The sequence below is a fragment of the Oncorhynchus gorbuscha genome, linkage group LG25 (genome assembly GCF_021184085.1).
Source record: "Oncorhynchus gorbuscha isolate QuinsamMale2020 ecotype Even-year linkage group LG25, OgorEven_v1.0, whole genome shotgun sequence".
In the NCBI taxonomy this organism is placed as follows: Eukaryota; Metazoa; Chordata; class Actinopteri; order Salmoniformes; family Salmonidae; genus Oncorhynchus; species Oncorhynchus gorbuscha.
Genome location: NC_060197.1, coordinates 48,148,773 through 48,167,243, shown reverse-complemented (window position 1 = coordinate 48,167,243; position 18,471 = coordinate 48,148,773). Strand labels below are relative to the sequence as shown.

General features: G+C 47.5%; 1 protein-coding gene across 1 annotated transcript in view; it reads right to left on the bottom strand.

Annotated features, from left to right (window-relative positions):
• LOC124013884 overlaps positions 1-18,471 on the bottom strand; it is a 75,266-nt gene that overhangs the window by 27,235 nt on the left and 29,560 nt on the right. The window contains exons 15-19 of the mRNA XM_046328435.1: positions 15,466-15,517; positions 15,150-15,252; positions 13,719-13,802; positions 9,736-9,853; positions 8,250-8,340 (exon numbers count right to left, since the gene is read on the bottom strand). Coding sequence (XP_046184391.1) covers positions 8,250-8,340; positions 9,736-9,853; positions 13,719-13,802; positions 15,150-15,252; positions 15,466-15,517 — 448 coding nt within the window. The remainder of the gene's footprint in view (positions 1-8,249; positions 8,341-9,735; positions 9,854-13,718; positions 13,803-15,149; positions 15,253-15,465; positions 15,518-18,471) is intronic.

The following is an 18,471-nucleotide window of genomic DNA, read 5'->3' as shown; positions in this document are numbered from 1 at the left end:
CCACAGTAAAGTAGTAGACAGTACTAAGTCCCACAGTAAAGTAGTAGACAGTACTACAGTAAAGTAGTAGACAGAACTACGTCCCACAGTAAAGTAGTAGACAGTCCCACAGTAAAGTAGTAGACAGAACTATGTCCCACAGTAAAGTAGTAGACAGTACCACAGTAAAGTAGTAGACAGTACGACAGTAAAGTAGTAGACAGAACTACAGTAAAGTAGTAGACAGTACTATGTCCCACAGTAAAGTGGTAGACAGAACTATGTCCCACAGTAAAGTAGTAGGCAGTACTACGTCCCACAGTAAAGTAGTAGACAGTCCCACAGAAAAGTAGTAGTCAGAACTACGTCCCACAGTAAAGTAGTAGACAGTCCCACAGTAAAGTAGTAGACAGTACTATGTCCCACAGTAAAGTAGTAGACAGAACTACGTCCCACAATAAAGTAGTAGACAGTCCCACAGTAAAGTAGTAGACAGTCCCACAGTAAAGTAGTAGACAGTCCCACAGTAAAGTAGTAGACAGTACTACGTCCCACAGTAAAGTAGTAGACAGTACTACGTCCCACAGTAAAGTAGTAGACAGTACCACAGTAAAGTAGTAGACAGTCCGACAGTAAAGTAGTAGACAGTCCCACAGTAAAGTAGTAGACAGTCCCACAGTAAAGTAGTAGACAGTACTACGTCCCACAGTAAAGTAGTAGACAGAACTATGTCCCACAGTAAAGTAGTAGACAGTCCCACAGTAAAGTAGTAGACAGTCCCACAGTAAAGTAGTAGACAGAACTACGTCCCACAGTAAAGTAGTAGACAGAACTACGTCCCACAGTAAAGTAGTAGACAGAACTACGTCCCACAGTAAAGTAGTAGACAGAACTACGTCCCACAGTAAAGTAGTAGACAGAACTACGTCCCACAGTAAAGTAGTAGACAGTCCCACAGTAAAGTAGTAGACAGTACTACGTCCCACGGTAAAGTTGTAGACAGAACTACGTCCCACAGTAAAGTAGTAGACAGAACTATGTCCCACAGTAAAGTAGTAGACAGAACTATGTCCCACAGTAAAGTAGTAGACAGAACTACGTCCCACAGTAAAGTAGTAGACAGTCCCACAGTAAAGTAGTAGACAGAACTATGTCCCACAGTAAAGTAGTAGACAGTCCCACAGTAAAGTAGTAGCCAGTACCACGTCCCACAGTAAAGTAGTAGCCAGTCCCACAGTAAAGTAGTAGACAGAACTATGTCCCACAGTAAAGTAGTAGACAGTACCACAGTAAAGTAGCAGACAGAACTACGTCCCACAGTAAAGTAGTAGACAGTCCCACAGTAAAGTAGTAGACAGAACTACGTCCCACAGTAAAGTAGTAGACAGTCCCACAGTAAAGTAGTAGACAGAACTATGTCCCACAGTAAAGTAGTAGACAGAACTACGTCCCACAGTAAAGTAGTAGACAGTCCCACAGTAAAGTAGTAGACAGTACTACGTCCCACGGTAAAGTTGTAGACAGAACTACGTCCCACAGTAAAGTAGTAGACAGAACTACGTCCCACAGTAAAGTAGTAGACAGAACTACGTCCCACAGTAAAGTAGTAGACAGAACCACGTCCCACAGTAAAGTAGTAGACAGAACCACGTCCCACAGTAAAGTAGTAGACAGAACCACGTCTCACAGTAAAGTAGTAGACAGTCCCACAGTAAAGTAGTAGACAGTCCCACAGTAAAGTAGTAGACAGAACTACGTCCCACAGTAAAGTAGTAGACAGAACTACGTCCCACAGTAAAGTAGTAGACAGAACTACGTCCCACAGTAAAGTAGTAGACAGTCCCACAGTAAAGTAGTAGACAGTCCCACAGTAAAGTAGTAGACAGTCCCACAGTAAAGTAGTAGACAGTCCCACAGTAAAGTAGTAGACAGAACTACGTCCCACAGTAAAGTAGTAGACAGAACTACGTCCCACAGTAAAGTAGTAGACAGTCCCACAGTAAAGTAGTAGACAGAACTACGTCCCACAGTAAAGTAGTAGACAGTCCGACAGTAAAGTAGTAGACAGTACTACGTCCCACAGGGCTGGGGTTAGGGGGGACATGGACCACAGGGCCTGGGCTGGGGGGCGGGACATGGACCACAGGGCCAGGGCTGGGGGCACATGGACCAAAGGGTCCTGCCTGGGGGGGGGACATTGACCAAAGGGCCTGGGCTGGGGCTGGGGGGGGGGGACATTGACCAAAGGGCGGTTTTGCCAGAGCGTTGGGGAAGGTGGATGGACGTAAACATCTGCCTCTGATTTAAAAGGTTGCACGTTTTTAAATCTATCAATAGAAAGTTGTTTTTTGATATTTCTGTTTTAAGCCCAAACTTTAACCCTTAGCTAAACCTTCCTAACCTTTAACCCTTAGCTAAACCATTCAGAGTTAAACTAAACATAACCCTTCTTCGAAATGTGATGTTTGCGACAACTTCGAAATGTCAACATTTCTGACGACTGAGACTGTGAGATCTAGTTAGAGAGCCTGAAATGAAGAAAGAAAAACCTCTAGATGTTCATTTGACATTTATAAGGTTTTGTTTTCTCTTTATTCAACCAGCCGGCCAACTGCCCTTCATTCACACAATATTTCTTGACCTTAAATCCACCCGCGGATATAATCACACACACACACACACACACACACACACACACACACACACACACACACACACACACACACACACACACACACACACACACACACACACACACACACACACACACACACACACACACACACACACACACACACACACACACAAGTTGAGAAGTTCAAGGGAGATAAATGTCATCCGTCATCATCCCTTTCTGTTATCCCCAACACACTCACACAGCGATCTGTCTAACACACTCACACAGCGATCTGTCTAACACACTCACACAGCGATCTGTCTAACACACTCACACAGCGATCTGTCTAACACACTCACACAGCGATCTGTCTAACACACACCAATCTGTCTCTCACACACTCTTTTCTGACTGGCCTTCCTCCTTTTAACTTGTCACTCCTGTCAACAGCTGGACCTTTTGGTCCTGGACTTCCTGTGTCAAAGACTGGAGACAGCTAATGAGCTCCAGGGCTTTATGACAGACAGACAGACAGACAGACAGACAGACAGACAGACAGACAGACAGACAGACAGACAGACAGACAGACAGACAGACAGACAGACAGACAGACAGACAGACAGACAGACAGACAGACAGACAGACAGACAGACAGACAGACAGACAGACAGACAGACAGACAGACACACACACGCACACGCACACGCACACGCACACGCACACACAGACTTGTGAGACAGTCGGTATGAACTGGATGATCTCCGTTCGAGACCATCCTACCAACGGGACATTAAAAACTATTATAACTTATGTTTCCCCGAAGTCGTGGCTGAACGAGGACACGGATAATATAGAACTGTCTGGGTTTTCCATCGGCAAGACAGAACAGCTACGTCTGGTAAGATGAGGGGTGGGGGTGGGTGTCTATTTGTCAATAACAGCTGGTGCGCGATGTCTAATATTAAGGAAGTCTTGAGGTATTGCTCGCCTGAGGTAGAGAACCTCATGATAAGCTGTAGACCACACTATTTATCAAGAGAGTTTCCATCTATATTATTCTTAGCCGTCTATTTAACAGCACAAACAGATGCTAGCACTAAGACAGCATTCAACTAGCTGTATAAGGCCATAAGCAAACAAGAAAATGCTCATCCAGAATTGGCGCTCCTAGAGGCCAGGGAATTTAATGCAGGCAAACTTAAATCCGTTTTACCTCATTTCTACCAGCATGTCACATGTTCAACCAGAGGAAAACAAATCCTAGACCACCTTTACTCCACACACAGAGACACATCCAAAGCTCTCCCTCGCCCTCCATTTTGCAAATCTGACCGTAATTCTATCCTCCTGATTCCTGCTTACAAGCAAAAACTAAAGCAGGAAGTACCAGTGACTCGCTCAATACGGAAAGGGTCAGATGACGCGGATGCTACACTACAGGACTGTTTTGCACAGACTGGAATATGTTCCGGGATTCATCCAATGGCGTTGAGGAGTACACCACCTCAGTCATCGGCTTCATCAATAAGTGCATCGACGACGTCGTCCTCACAGTGACTGTACGTACAAATCCCAACCAGAAGCCATGGATTACGGGCAACATCCGCACCGAGCTTAAGGCTAGAGCTGCCACTTATAAGGAGCGGGACACTAATCCAGACGCTTCTAAGAAATCCTGCTATGCCCTGCGACGAACCATCAAACAGGCAAAGTGTCAAAACAGGACTAAGATTGAAGATTGCCTAAATGACTACTGTAGCACTCACATCAGTAGCAATGAAGTGCTACTAGGGCTCTAGTCTAAAGTAGTGCACTATGTAGGGAATAGGGTTCTATAGGGCTCTGGTCCTAAGTAGTGCACTATGTAGGGAATAGGGTTCTATAGGGCTCTGGTCTAAAGTAGTGCACTATGTAGGGAATAGGGTTCTATAGGGCTCTGGTCTAAAGTAGTGCACTATATAGGGAATAGGGCCCTGGTCTAAAGTAGTGCACTATGTAGGGAATAGGGTTCTATAGGGCTCTGGTCTAAAGTAGTGCACTATGTAGGGAATAGGGTTCTATAGGGCTCTGGTCCTAAGTAGTGCACTATGTAGGGAATAGGGTGCCATTTGAGATGCATTTAGACTCTGGTAGATGTTGTCCTTTAAAACTCGGCTTGTTGTGTTCTTGGAAATAATATTTTGAAACGAGAAACTAAAACAAAGGAGCGTTTTTAAAACATCTTCTGTCGCTTTCTACCATCTAGAAATATGTCGTTTGTCCAACGTTGAAGCAAGTGAGCCAGAAGGAACAGAATCCTCCTTCAACAGGAAGTGAGCCAGAAGGAAGAGAATCCTCCTTCAACAGGAAGTGGGCCAGAAGGAACATAATCCTCCTTCAACAGGAAGTGGGCCAGAAGGAACAGAATCCTTCTTCAACAGGAAGTGGGCCAGAAGGAACAGAATCATAATAATAATAATAATATATGCCATTTAGCAGACGCTTTTATCCAAAGCGACTTACAGTCATGTCCTCCTTCAACAGAAAGTGAGCCAGAAGGAACAGAATCCTCCTTCAACAGGAAGTGAGCCAGAAGGAACAGAATCCTTCTTCAACAGGAAGTGAGCCAGAAGGAACAGAATCCTCCTTCAACAGGAAGTGAGCCAGAAGGAACAGAATCCTCCTTCAACAGGAAGTGGGCCAGAAGGAACAGAATCCTTCTTCAACAGGAAGTGGGCCAGAAGGAACAGAATCCTCCTTCAACAGGAAGTGGGCCAGAAGGAACAGAATCCTCCTTCAACAGGAAATGGGCCAGAAGGAACAGAATCCTCCTTCAACAGGATGTGGGCCAGAAGGAACAGACTCCTCCTTCAACAGGAAGTGAGCCAGAAGGAACACAATCCTCCTTCAACAGGAAGTGGGCCAGAAGGAACACAATACTCCTTCAACAGGAAGTGGGCCAGAAGGAACACAATCCTCCTTCAACGGGAAATGGGCCAGAAGGAACAGAATCCTCCTTCAACGGGAAGTGGGCCAGAAGGAACAGAATCCTCCTTCAACGGGAAGTGGGCCAGAAGGAACAGAATCCTCCTTCAACAGGAAGTGGGCCAGAAGGAACAGAATCCTCCTTCAACAGGAAGTGGGCCAGAAGGAACAGAATCTTCCTTCAACAGGAAGTGAGCCAGAAGGAACACAATCCTCCTTCAACAGGAAGTGGGCCAGAAGGAACACAATCCTCCTTCAACAGGAAGTGGGCCAGAAGGAACACAATCCTCCTTCAACAGGAAGTGGGCCAGAAGGAACACAATCCTCCTTCAACAGGAAGTGGGCCAGAAGGAAAACAATCCTCCTTCAACAGGAAGTGGGCCAGAAGAAACACAATCCTCCTTCAACAGGAAGTGAGCCAGAAGGAACACAATCCTCCTTCAACAGGAAGTGGGCCAGAAGGAACAGAATCCTCCTTCAACAGGAAGTGGGCCAGAAGGAACAGAATCCTCCTTAAACAGGAAGTGAGCCAGAAGGAACACAATCCTCCTTCAACAGGAAGTGGGCCAGAAGGAACAGAATCCTCCTTCAACAGGAAGTGGGCCAGAAGGAACAGAATCCTCCTTCAACAGGAAGTGAACCAGAAGGAACAGAATCCTCCTTCAACAGGAAGAAGAAGGTATATAGCATCAGTATCTTCCTTCAACAGGAAGTAGGAAGAAGGTATATAGCATCAGTATCTTCCTTCCTGTCAGTGTAGTGGTTGTCTGTCCAAATGCACAATAAGATAGACACATAGTTTAATGATACAGAGCATCATCTTCACAAACGGATCCGAGTCCCAGCAGTAAGATCGACACATAGTTTAATGATACAGAGCATCAAAAGTAGTGCACTACATAGGGAATAGGGTTCCATAGGGTTCTGGTCTAAAGTAGTGCACTACATAGGGAATAGGGTGCATTTGAGACACACAGAGATAATGCTGCCCTCTCTTCCAGTCCTGAATCAATTGTATGTAGCCAGGATATATCATGAGAATTCTCCATTGACAAACAATACATCTCTATATTTCTTCATATATTTGTCCTCTCTCTCGGTCTTTCTCTCTCTCGCCGTCTCAGTCGACCAGAGACTTGAGGTCTGGTAAGCCGGTCAGTTTGAGGTCCAGCAGCATCTGAGACCATAGGCTTTACCCTAAAGCAGAGAGGAAGAGAGAGAGATGTAAACCCTTTACCCTAAAGCAGAGAGGAAGAAGAGAGAGAGAGAGAGAGAGAGAGAGAGAGAGAGAGAGAGAGAGAGAGAGAGAGAGAGAGATGTAAACCCTTTACCCTAAAGCAGAGAGGAAGAGAGAGAGAGAGAGAGAGAGAGAGAGACCCTAGAGCAGAGAGATGTAAACCCTTTACCCTAGAGCAGAGAGAGAGAGGAAGAGAGAGAGAGAGAGAGAGAGCAGAGAGAGAGAGAGAGAGATGTAAACCCTTTACCATAGAGCAGAGAGGAAGAGAGAGAGAGAGAGAGAGAGAGAGAGAGAGAGAGAGAGAGAGAGAGAGAGAGAGAGAGAGAGATGTAAACCCTTTACCCTAGAGCAGAGAGGAAGAGAGAGAGAGAGAGAGAGAGAGAGAGAGAGAGATGTAAACCCTTTACCCTAAAGCAGAGGAGAGAGAGAGAGAGAGAGGAAGAGAGAGAGAGAGATGTAAACCCTTTACCTAGAGCAGAGAGGAAGAGAGAGAGAGAGAGAGAGAGAGAGAGAGAGAGAGAGAGAGAAACCCTTTACCCTAAAGAGAGAGAGAGAGAGAGAGAGAGAGAGAGAGAGAGAGAGAGAGAGAGTAAACCCTTTACCCTGAAGCAGAGAGGAAGAGAGAGAGAGAGAGAGAGAGAGAGAGAGAGAGAGAGAGAGAGAGAGAGAGAGAGAGAGAGAGAGAGAGAGAGAGAGAGAGAGAGAGAGAGAGAGAGATGTAAACCCTTTACCCTAAAGCAGAGAGGAAGAGAGAGAGAGAGAGAAGAGAAACCCTTTACCCTAAAGCAGAGAAGAGAGAGAGAGAGAGAAACCCTTTACCCTAAAGAGAGAGAAGAGAGAGAGAGAGAGAGAGATGAAGCCCTTTACCCTAAAGCAGAGAGGAAGAGAGAGAGAGAGAGAGAGAGAGAGACAGAGAGACAGAGAGACAGAGAGAGAGAGAGAGAGATGTAAACCCTTTACCCTAAAGCAGAGAGGACGAGAGAGAGAGAGAGAGAGATGTAACCCTTTATACTGTAAGCCTTACAGGACTAAATTATGTTCATGTGTTAGCAGAAATCTCACTAAGACTTCACCCTTTTACTGATAGACTAAACAACGTGTGTCTGTGTCTGCATGTGTGTTTAACCCTTTGATGTAATTCTGAGTTCTACTGGGCCAATAAAATGCTTCACAGGGCTGCTGTCGCCACCGCCTGGGGTCTGACAGAGAGGGGGAGGGGGTACAAGAGGGGGGAAGGTAGGAGTGAAATGGGGAAGGGTTTAAAGAGAAAAGAAAGGGGGAATTAGGATAGAGGGAGGGAGGTGAGGAAGGAGGGAAGTGTGGGCCTAAGAGGTCAGAGGTGATGGGTAGAAGGTGAGAGGAATCGGGGGAAAGGGACAGAGGAGAGAAAGGAGTAGGGGGTTGTGGGATACGGGAAAAAAGGTGAGGGGTTATGGTGTGTGTGTGTATTACCTGAGGGTCACAGCGTATCGATGCCACCCCACCGCCTCCCAGAGAGCTTTGCAGGACAAAGTTGAGAGCATGAATCCCTGGTAACTCATAACTACAGGAGAGGAGAGAAGGTAAGAACACACACACCCACCCACCCACCCACCCACCCACCCACCAGCTCTTGTTAGCATAATCACTGTCAGACGTGGAGCTGTGGTTAGATGCATGAGGAAACAGTCTCAAAAGGCAACCTATTCCCTATATAGTGTACTACTGTTGAAGAGGACCCATTGGGTCATGGTGCACTACATAGGGAATAGGGAATGATTTGGGACTCCGCCCTAGACTGATCCCTTGGTGTGGAGGCTCATTAAAACACATCTGCTGCCTGTTAAATTACCATGGCGACAGGAGACGTCCCCCCCCCTCTCTCCAGTAATACCATGGTCACCCCCCCTCTCTCCAGTAATACCATGGTCACCCCCTCTCTCCAGTAATACCATGGTCACCCCCTCTCTCCAGTACTACCATGCTTACCCCCTCTCTCCAGTAATACCATGCTTACCCCCTCTCTCCAGTACTACCATGCTTACCCCCCTCTCTCCAGTACTACCATGCTTACCCCCTCTCTCCAGTAATACCATGCTTACCCCCCAGTCTCCAGTAATACCATGGTCATCCCCCAGTCTCCAGTAATACCATGGTCATCCCCCAGTCTCCAGTAATACCATGGTCACCCCCAGTCTCCAGTAATACCATGGTCATCCCCCTAGTCTCCAGTAATACCATGGTCACCCCCAGTCTCCAGTAATACCATGGTCACCCCCCTCTCTCCAGTAATACCATGGCCATCCCCCAGTCTCCAGTAATACCATGGCCATCCCCCAGTCTCCAGTAATACCATGGCCATCCCCCAGTCTCCAGTAATACCATGGCCATCCCCCAGTCTCCAGTAATACCATGGCCATCCCCCAGTCTCCAGTAATACCATGGCCATCCCCCAGTCTCCAGTAATACCATGGCCATCCCCCCAGTCTCCAGTAATACCATGGCCATCCCCCAGTCTCCAGTAATACCATGGCCATCCCCCAGTCTCCAGTAATACCATGGCCATCCCCCAGTCTCCAGTAATACCATGGCCATCCCCCAGTCTCCAGTAATACCATGGCCATCCCCCAGTCTCCAGTAATACCATGGTCACCCCCAGTCTCCAGTAATACCATGGTCATCCCCCTCTCTCCAGTAATACCATGGTCATCCCCCTCTCTCCAGTAATACCATGGTCATCCCCCTCTCTCCAGTAATACCATGGTCATCCCCCAGTCTCCAGTAATACCATGGTCATCCCCCTCTCTCCAGTAATACCATGGTCATCCCCCAGTCTCCAGTAATACCATGGTCATCCCCCCAGTCTCCAGTAATACCATGGTCATCCCCCCAGTCTCCAGTAATACCATGGTCATCCCCCCAGTCTCCAGTAATACCATGGTCATCCCCCCAGTCCTACCGTGTGACAGCATCATGTGTGTCTGGCTGTATGAGGTGATGGAAATATTCCTCCACCACAGTTTCCGTCAGGTGTTTCTTCAGGTAGGGGAAGTAAAGGGGGTGACGTGATATCACACCTGAGGGGGGAGAGAGACCATTAATATCACACCTGAGGGGGGAGAGAGACCATTAATCACACCTGAGGGGAGAGAGACCATTAATATCACACCTGAGGGGGGAGAGACCATTAATATCACACCTGAGGGGGGAGAGAGACCATTAATATCACACCTGAGGGGGAGAGAGACCATTAATCACACCTGAGGGGGAGAGAGACCATTAATATCACACCTGAGGGGGAGAGAGACCATTAATCACACCTGAGGGGGGAGAGACCATTAATCACACCTGAGGGGGGAGAGACCATTAATATCACACCTGAGGGGGAGAGAGACCATTAATATCACACCTGAGGGGGGAGAGAGACCATTAATCACACCTGAGGGGGGAGAGAGACCATTAATATCACACCTGAGGGGGGAGAGAGACCATTAATCACACCTGAGGGGGGAGAGAGACCATTAATATCACACCTGAGGGGGGAGAGAGACCATTAATATCACACCTGAGGGGGAGAGAGACCATTAATATCACACCTGAGGGGGAGAGAGACCATTAATATCACACCTGAGGGGGAGAGAGACCATTAATATCACACCTGAGGGGGAGAGAGACCATTAATATCACACCTGAGGGGGGAGAGAGACCATTAATATCACACCTGAGGGGGAGAGACCATTAATATCACACCTGAGGGGGAGAGAGACCATTAATATCACACCTGAGGGGGAGAGAGACCATTAATATCACACCTGAGGGGAGAGAGACCATTAATATCACACCTGAGGGGAGAGAGACCATTAATATCACACCTGAGGGGGAGAGACCATTAATATCACACCTGAGGGGGAGAGAGACCATTAATATCACACCTGAGGGGGAGAGAGACCATTAATATCACACCTGAGGGGGAGAGAGACCATTAATCACACCTGAGGGGGAGAGACCATTAATATCACACCTGAGGGGAGAGACCATTAATATCACACCTGAGGGGGAGAGAGACCATTAATATCACACCTGAGGGGAGAGAGACCATTAATATCACACCTGAGGGGGGAGAGAGACCATTAATCACACCTGAGGGGGGAGAGAGACCATTAATATCACACCTGAGGGGGGAGAGAGACCATTAATCACACCTGAGGGGGGAGAGAGACCATTAATATCACACCTGAGGGGGGAGAGAGACCATTAATCACACCTGAGGGGGGAGAAAGACCATTAATATCACACCTGAGGGGGGAGAGAGACCATTAATCACACCTGAGGGGGAGAGAGACCATTAATATCACACCTGAGGGGGAGAGAGACCATTAATCACACCTGAGGGGGAGAGACCATTAATATCACACCTGAGGGGGAGAGACCATTAATATCACACCTGAGGGGGAGAGAGACCCTTAATATCACACCTGAGGGGGAGAGACCATTGATATCACACCTGAGGGGGAGAGACCATTAATCACACCTGAGGGGGAGACCATTAATATCACACCTGAGGGGGGAGACCATTAATATCACACCTGAGGGGGAGAGAGACCATTAATATCACACCTGAGGGGGGGGAGAGACCATTAATATCACACCTGAGGGGGAGAGAGACCATTAATCACACCTGAGGGGGAGACCATTAATATCACACCTGAGGGGGAGAGAGACCCTTAATATCACACCTGAGGGGGGAGAGAGACCATTAATATCACACCTGAGGGGGGAGAGACCATTAATCACACCTGAGGGGGGAGAGACCATTAATATCACACCTGAGGGGGGAGAGACCATTAATATCACACCTGAGGGGGGAGAGAGACCATTAATATCACACCTGAGGGGGGAGAGAGACCATTAATCACACCTGAGGGGGGAGAGAGACCATTAATCACACCTGAGGGGAGAGAGACCATTAATCACACCTGAGGGGGGAGAGACCATTAATCACACCTGAGGGGGGAGAGAGACCATTAATCACACCTGAGGGGGGAGAGAGACCATTAATCACACCTGAGGGGGAGAGACCATTAATATCACACCTGAGGGGAGAGAGACCATTAATATCACACCTGAGGGGGAGAGAGACCATTAATATCACACCTGAGGGGGAGAGAGACCATTAATCACACCTGAGGGGGAGAGAGACCATTAATATCACACCTGAGGGGAGAGAGACCATTAATCACACCTGAGGGGGAGAGAGACCATTAATATCACACCTGAGGGGAGAGAGACCATTAATCACACCTGAGGGGGGAGAGAGACCATTAATATCACACCTGAGGGGGGAGAGAGACCCTTAATATCACACCTGAGGGGGGAGAGACCATTGATATCACACCTGAGGGGGGAGACCATTAATATCACACCTGAGGGGGAGAGAGACCATTAATATCACACCTGAGGGGGAGAGAGAGGGGGGAGAGACCATTAATCACACCTGAGGGGGAGAGAGACCCTTAATATCACACCTGAGGGGGGAGAGAGACCATTAATATCACACCTGAGGGGGAGAGAGACCATTAATCACACCTGAGGGGGAGAGAGACCATTAATATCACACCTGAGGGGGAGAGACCATTAATCACACCTGAGGGGAGAGAGACCATTAATATCACACCTGAGGGGGAGAGAGACCATTAATATCACACCTGAGGGGGAGACCATTAATATCACACCTGAGGGGAGAGAGACCATTAATATCACACCTGAGGGGGAGAGAGACCATTAATATCACACCTGAGGGGGAGAGACCATTAATATCACACCTGAGGGGGAGAGAGACCATTAATATCACACCTGAGGGGAGAGACCATTAATATCACACCTGAGGGGGAGAGAGACCATTAATCACACCTGAGGGGGAGAGAGACCATTAATCACACCTGAGGGGGAGAGAGACCATTAATCACACCTGAGGGGGAGACCATTAATCACACCTGAGGGGGAGAGACCATTAATCACACCTGAGGGGAGAGAGACCATTAATCACACCTGAGGGGGAGAGACCATTAATATCACACCTGAGGGGGGAGAGACCATTAATATCACACCTGAGGGGAGAGAGACCATTAATATCACACCTGAGGGGGGAGAGACCATTAATATCACACCTGAGGGGGGAGAGAGACCATTAATATCACACCTGAGGGGAGAGAGACCATTAATATCACACCTGAGGGGGGAGAGAGACCCTTAATCACACCTGAGGGGAGAGACCATTAATATCACACCTGAGGGGGGAGAGAGACCATTAATATCACACCTCCAGCTGTACTATACAGGACACATCCTCCAGCTGAACTATACAGGACACGAGACATCCTCCAGCTGTACTATACAGGACACGAGACATCCTCCAGCTGAACTATACAGGACACATCCTCCAGCTGTACTATACAGGACACGAGACATCCTCCAGCTGAACTATACAGGACACATCCTACAGCTGAACTATACAGGACACGAGACATCCTCCAGCTGTACTATACAGGACACGAGACATCCTACAGCTGGACTATACAGGACACGAGACATCCTACAGCTGTACTATACAGGACACATCCTCCAGCTGAACTATACAGGACACGAGACATCCTACAGCTGTACTATACAGGACACGAGACATCCTACTGCTGTACTATACAGGACACGAGACATCCTACTGCTGTACTATACAGGACACGAGACATCCTCCAGCTGTACTATACAGGACACGAGACATCCTACTGCTGTACTATACAGGACACGAGACATCCTACTGCTGTACTATACAGGACACATCCTACAGCTGAACTATACAGGACACGAGACATCCTCCAGCTGAATTATACAGGACACGAGACATCCTCCAGCTGAACTATATAGTTTTTGTACAGTGAGTCTTACCGATGTTACTGGAGTCTCCCTTGTCTCCACTCCTGGTATAGGCCAACTCCTCCAGCCTGTAGGAGTGGGGACCACTGGGCAGATCTGGACAGAGAGAGAGAACAGTGAGAGAAGGAAAGATGAGCAGGAACGAGAGAAGGGTCAGACCAGCGTTAGGTAGGTCATCTATTAGTTCTGCCTCTCTCTTCATTCACGGAGGAACCAGAGTGTTCCTATCTACAGAGGGGTAGGTCATCTATTAGTTCTGCCTCTCTTCATTCACGGAGGAACCAGAGTGTTCCTATCTACAGAGGGGTAGGTCATCTATTAGTTCTGCCTCTCTTCATTCATGGAGGAACCAGAGTGTTCCTATCTACAGAGGGGTAGGTCATCTATTAGTTCTGCCTCTCTCTTCATTCACGGAGGAACCAGAGTGTTCCTATCTACAGAGGGGTAGGTAATCTATTAGTTCTGCCTCTCTTCATTCATGGAGGAACCAGAGTGTTCCTATCTACAGAGGGGTAGGTAATCTATTAGTTCTGTCTCTCTCTTCATTCATGAGAGTAGTGTGTAGAGGACTGGGGGGGGGGGTTAAGTAGTGTATAGAGGACTGGGGGGTTGAGTAGTGTGTAGAGGACTGGGGGGTTGAGTAGTGTGTAGAGGACTGGGGGGGTTGAGGGGGGTTGAGTAGTGTGTAGAGGACTGGGGGGTTGAGTAGTGTGTAGAGGACTGGGGGGGGTGTTGAGTAGTGTGTAGAGGACTGGGGGGGTTGAGTAGTGTGTAGAGGACTGGGGGGGGTTGAGGGGGGTTGAGTAGTGTGTAGAGGACTGGGGGGTTGAGTAGTGTGCAGAGGACTGGGGGGAGTTGAGGGGGGTTGAGTAGTGTGTAGAGGACTGGGGGGTTGAGTAGTGTGTAGAGGACTGGGGGGGGGGTTGAGTAGTGTGTAGAGGACTGGGGGGTTGAGTAGTGTGTAGAGGACTGGGGGGTTGAGTAGTGTGTAGAGGACTGGGGGGTTGAGTAGTGTGTAGAGGACTGGGGGGGGTTGAGTAGTGTGTAGAGGACTGGGGGGGTTGAGTAGTGTGTAGAGGACTGGGGGGTTGAGTAGTGTGTAGAGGACTGGGGGGGTTGAGTAGTGTGCAGAGGACTGGGGGGGTTGAGGGGGGGGTTGAGTAGTGTGTAGAGGACTGGGGGGTTGAGTAGTGTGTAGAGGACTGGGGGGTTGAGTAGTGTGTAGAGGACTGGGATGGGGTTGAGTAGTGTGCAGAGGACTGGGGGGGTTGAGTAGTGTGTTGAGGACTGGGGGGGGGGGGGTTGAGTAGTGTGTAGAGGACTGGGGGGGTTGAGTAGTGTGTAGAGGACTGGGGGGGTTGAGTAGTGTGTAGAGGACTGGGGGGGGGTTGAGTAGTGTGTAGAGGACTGGGGGGGTTGTGTGGAGACCAGGTGATGGCGTACCTGCGACAGGTACAGCTTTCTCCTCCGCTGGGGGCGGAGCCTCAGAGTCTGACTCCGCCCCAGTGTGAGTCTCGGCGTGCTCTCCACCAATGTGCACGTCCACCTGCAGTGATGTCATCGATAAACAATGAATTAACACATCAACCAATGAATCAAATCAGTTGAAGTCTATCGGCCACTAAATAAAACCAATCTACACTAACCGCAAATACATGATCCGCTTCGATCAATAAATCAACCCATTAATGAATACACCAGCAAATCGATCAATTCATCTGATCAGTATCAATGAGGAGTAACATTGCGATGACTTTACCTTCAGCTGAGACTTTGAATGCATGAAGAAGAAAGGTTTCAGAACCGGAGAGCTGGAAAAGTCATTAAAACAACCATGAAAAACAATCATGAAAAGACCACCCCCCCCCCCAAAAAAAACATTATTATTTATTAAAAACCATAGGATTATTTTGTGTGTGAGAGAAAGGCTGTGTGGCAGTCAGGACATTTGGTCAGCCGGTGATTATCAAGCAGAATAACTGCCTGTTTTACGGTAATTGACCGTTAATCAACATAGTTAGCATCTCCAGGTTAATCTACATAGTTAGCATCTCCAGGTTAATCAACATAGTTAGCATCTCCAGGTTAATCTACATAGTTAGCATCTCCAGGTTAATCAACATAGTTAGCATCTCCAGGTTAATCTACATAGTTAGCATCTCCAGGTTAATCAACATAGTTAGCATCTCCAGGTTAATCAACATAGTTAGCATCTCCAGGTTAATCAACATAGTTAGCATCTCCAGGTTAATCAACATAGTTAGCATCTCCAGGTTAATCAACATAGTTAGCATCTCCAGGTTAATCAACATAGTTAGCATCTCCAGGTTAATCAACATAGTTAGCATCTCCAGGTTAATCAACATAGTTAGCATCTCCAGGTTAATCAACATAGTTAGCATCTCCAGGTTAATCAACATAGTTAGCATCTCCAGGTTAATCAACATAGTTAGCATCTCCAGGTTAATCAACATAGTTAGCATCTCCAGGTCTCTACACATACAGCCTAAAAGCCACTGATCCAAACCTTTGTAACATCTACAATATAAAAAAAGCCTAATAAATCCATGTAATATAGTCTACCTACACCATCCCAATAAATCCATGTAATATAGTCTACCTACACCATCACAATAAATCCATGTAATATAGTCTACCTACACCATCCCAATAAATCCATGTAATATAGTCTACCTACACCATCCCAATAAATCCATGTAATATAGTCTACACCATCCCAATAAATCCATGTAACATAGCTTACACCATCCCAATAAATCCATGTAATATAGCCTACCTCATCCCAATAAATCCATGTAATATAGTCTACACCATCCCAATAAATCCATTTTATACAGGTCTAAAGAAGCAAGATTTGAAGAAAATGTAGTTGATTTCAGAACAACACAATAGCATCCTCTGAGTCAGTCCTTATGTTAGGCCCTGATATGGCTGTGCCATATGGCTCTAGGATACACTAGTTCATTTAGCAGACAAGATTTACTTAGAATTCCCTGGTATTATTTTATAGTCCTTTCTCCAACTGATTTGAGGGAGGTACTCCTAAATGCTTAATTTAGAGTTATTAATGTAAATTTAGTTGTTCTATAAAGGTTGGGCTGATATGTTTAGATTTTTAATACATTGTAAGGCTGCATTGTGCGACTCATGACGATTTTGAAAAAAGTCGCTTGAAAAGGCATGAGCTCTGCTTTGTTTTTGCACAGGCTGTACACACTTCATCAGTCTCTCACTGACAATTTGACAAGCACTTGATAACGCCTCGTCATTTTCTGGCGGCATCCCATTTGTTGTGGCCATAACACCCTCTAAAGAAATCCATGCCTTTTGTGGCCAGTGGTCATCATTATGATAACCAGCTGAATCACCTCTCACTCACATGGCTCTCAATCACGTGATGGGGTCACCTCTCACTCACATGGCTCTCCATCAACGTGATGGGGTCACCTCTCACTCACATGGCTCTCCATCACTCTCACTAACATGGCTCTCCATCACTCTCACTCACATGGCTCTCCATCACGTGATGGGGTAACCTCTCACTCACATGGCTCTCCATCACGTGATGGGGTCACCTCTCACTCACATGGCTCTCCATCACTCACATGGCTCTCCATCACGTGATGGGGTAACCTCTCACTCACATGGCTCTCCATCACGTGATGGGGTCACCTCTCACTCACATGGCTCTCCATCACTCTCACTCACATGGCTCTCCATCACGTGATGGGGTCACCTCTCACTCACATGGCTCTCCATCAACGTGATGGGTCACCTCTCACTCACATGGCTCTCCATCAACGTGATGGGGTCACCTCTCACTCACATGGCTCTCCATCACGTGATGGGGTCACCTCTCACTCATAAGGCTCTCCATCACGTGATGGAGTAACCTCTCACTCACATGGCTCTCCATCACGTGATGGGGTCACCTCTCACTCACATGGCTCTCCATCACTCTCACTCACATGGCTCTCCATCACGTGATGGGGTAACCTCTCACTCACATGGCTCTCCATCACGTGATGGGGTAACCTCTCACTCACATGGCTCTCCATCACGTGATGGGGTCACCTCTCACTCACATGGCTCTCCATCACTCTCACTCACATGGCTCTCCATCACGTGATGGGGTCACCTCTCACTCACATGGCTCTCCATCAACGTGATGGGGTCACCTCTCACTCACATGGCTCTCCATCAACGTGATGGGGTCACCTCTCACTCACATGGCTCTCCATCAACGTGATGGGGTCACCTCTCACTCACATGGCTCTCCATCACGTGATGGGGTCACCTCTCACTCACTCACATGGCTCTCCCTCACTCACATGGCTCTCCCTCACTCACAAGGCTCTCCATCAGGTGATTGGGTCTTTCTCACAGGCTACAAGTGAAGACGGACACACCGGGGACGCTACTGCGTACATCCTTATCCAATTCCGAGGTGCATATTGAAGATATTGGAACAACTGCCCTACATTATCTTTTCGTCAGCCAATGAGATGAGTAGTAACGATCTGAAAAAGCACTAGCTTGTCAATCTACTATCCCCCATAGTACAAAAGTTGACCTATTCTATTCTGTGCGAGAAATAAATGTTCCCAACATAGTCTGGGATAGTTGTGGGGATGCGATAGATCCCAACTTAATACAACCATTAGCATAAAAAAAAAAATCCTGTTTTTACACAATGACGCCGACACAACAGTTGAGAACATTTAGCATTAAAATGTTGATAAAC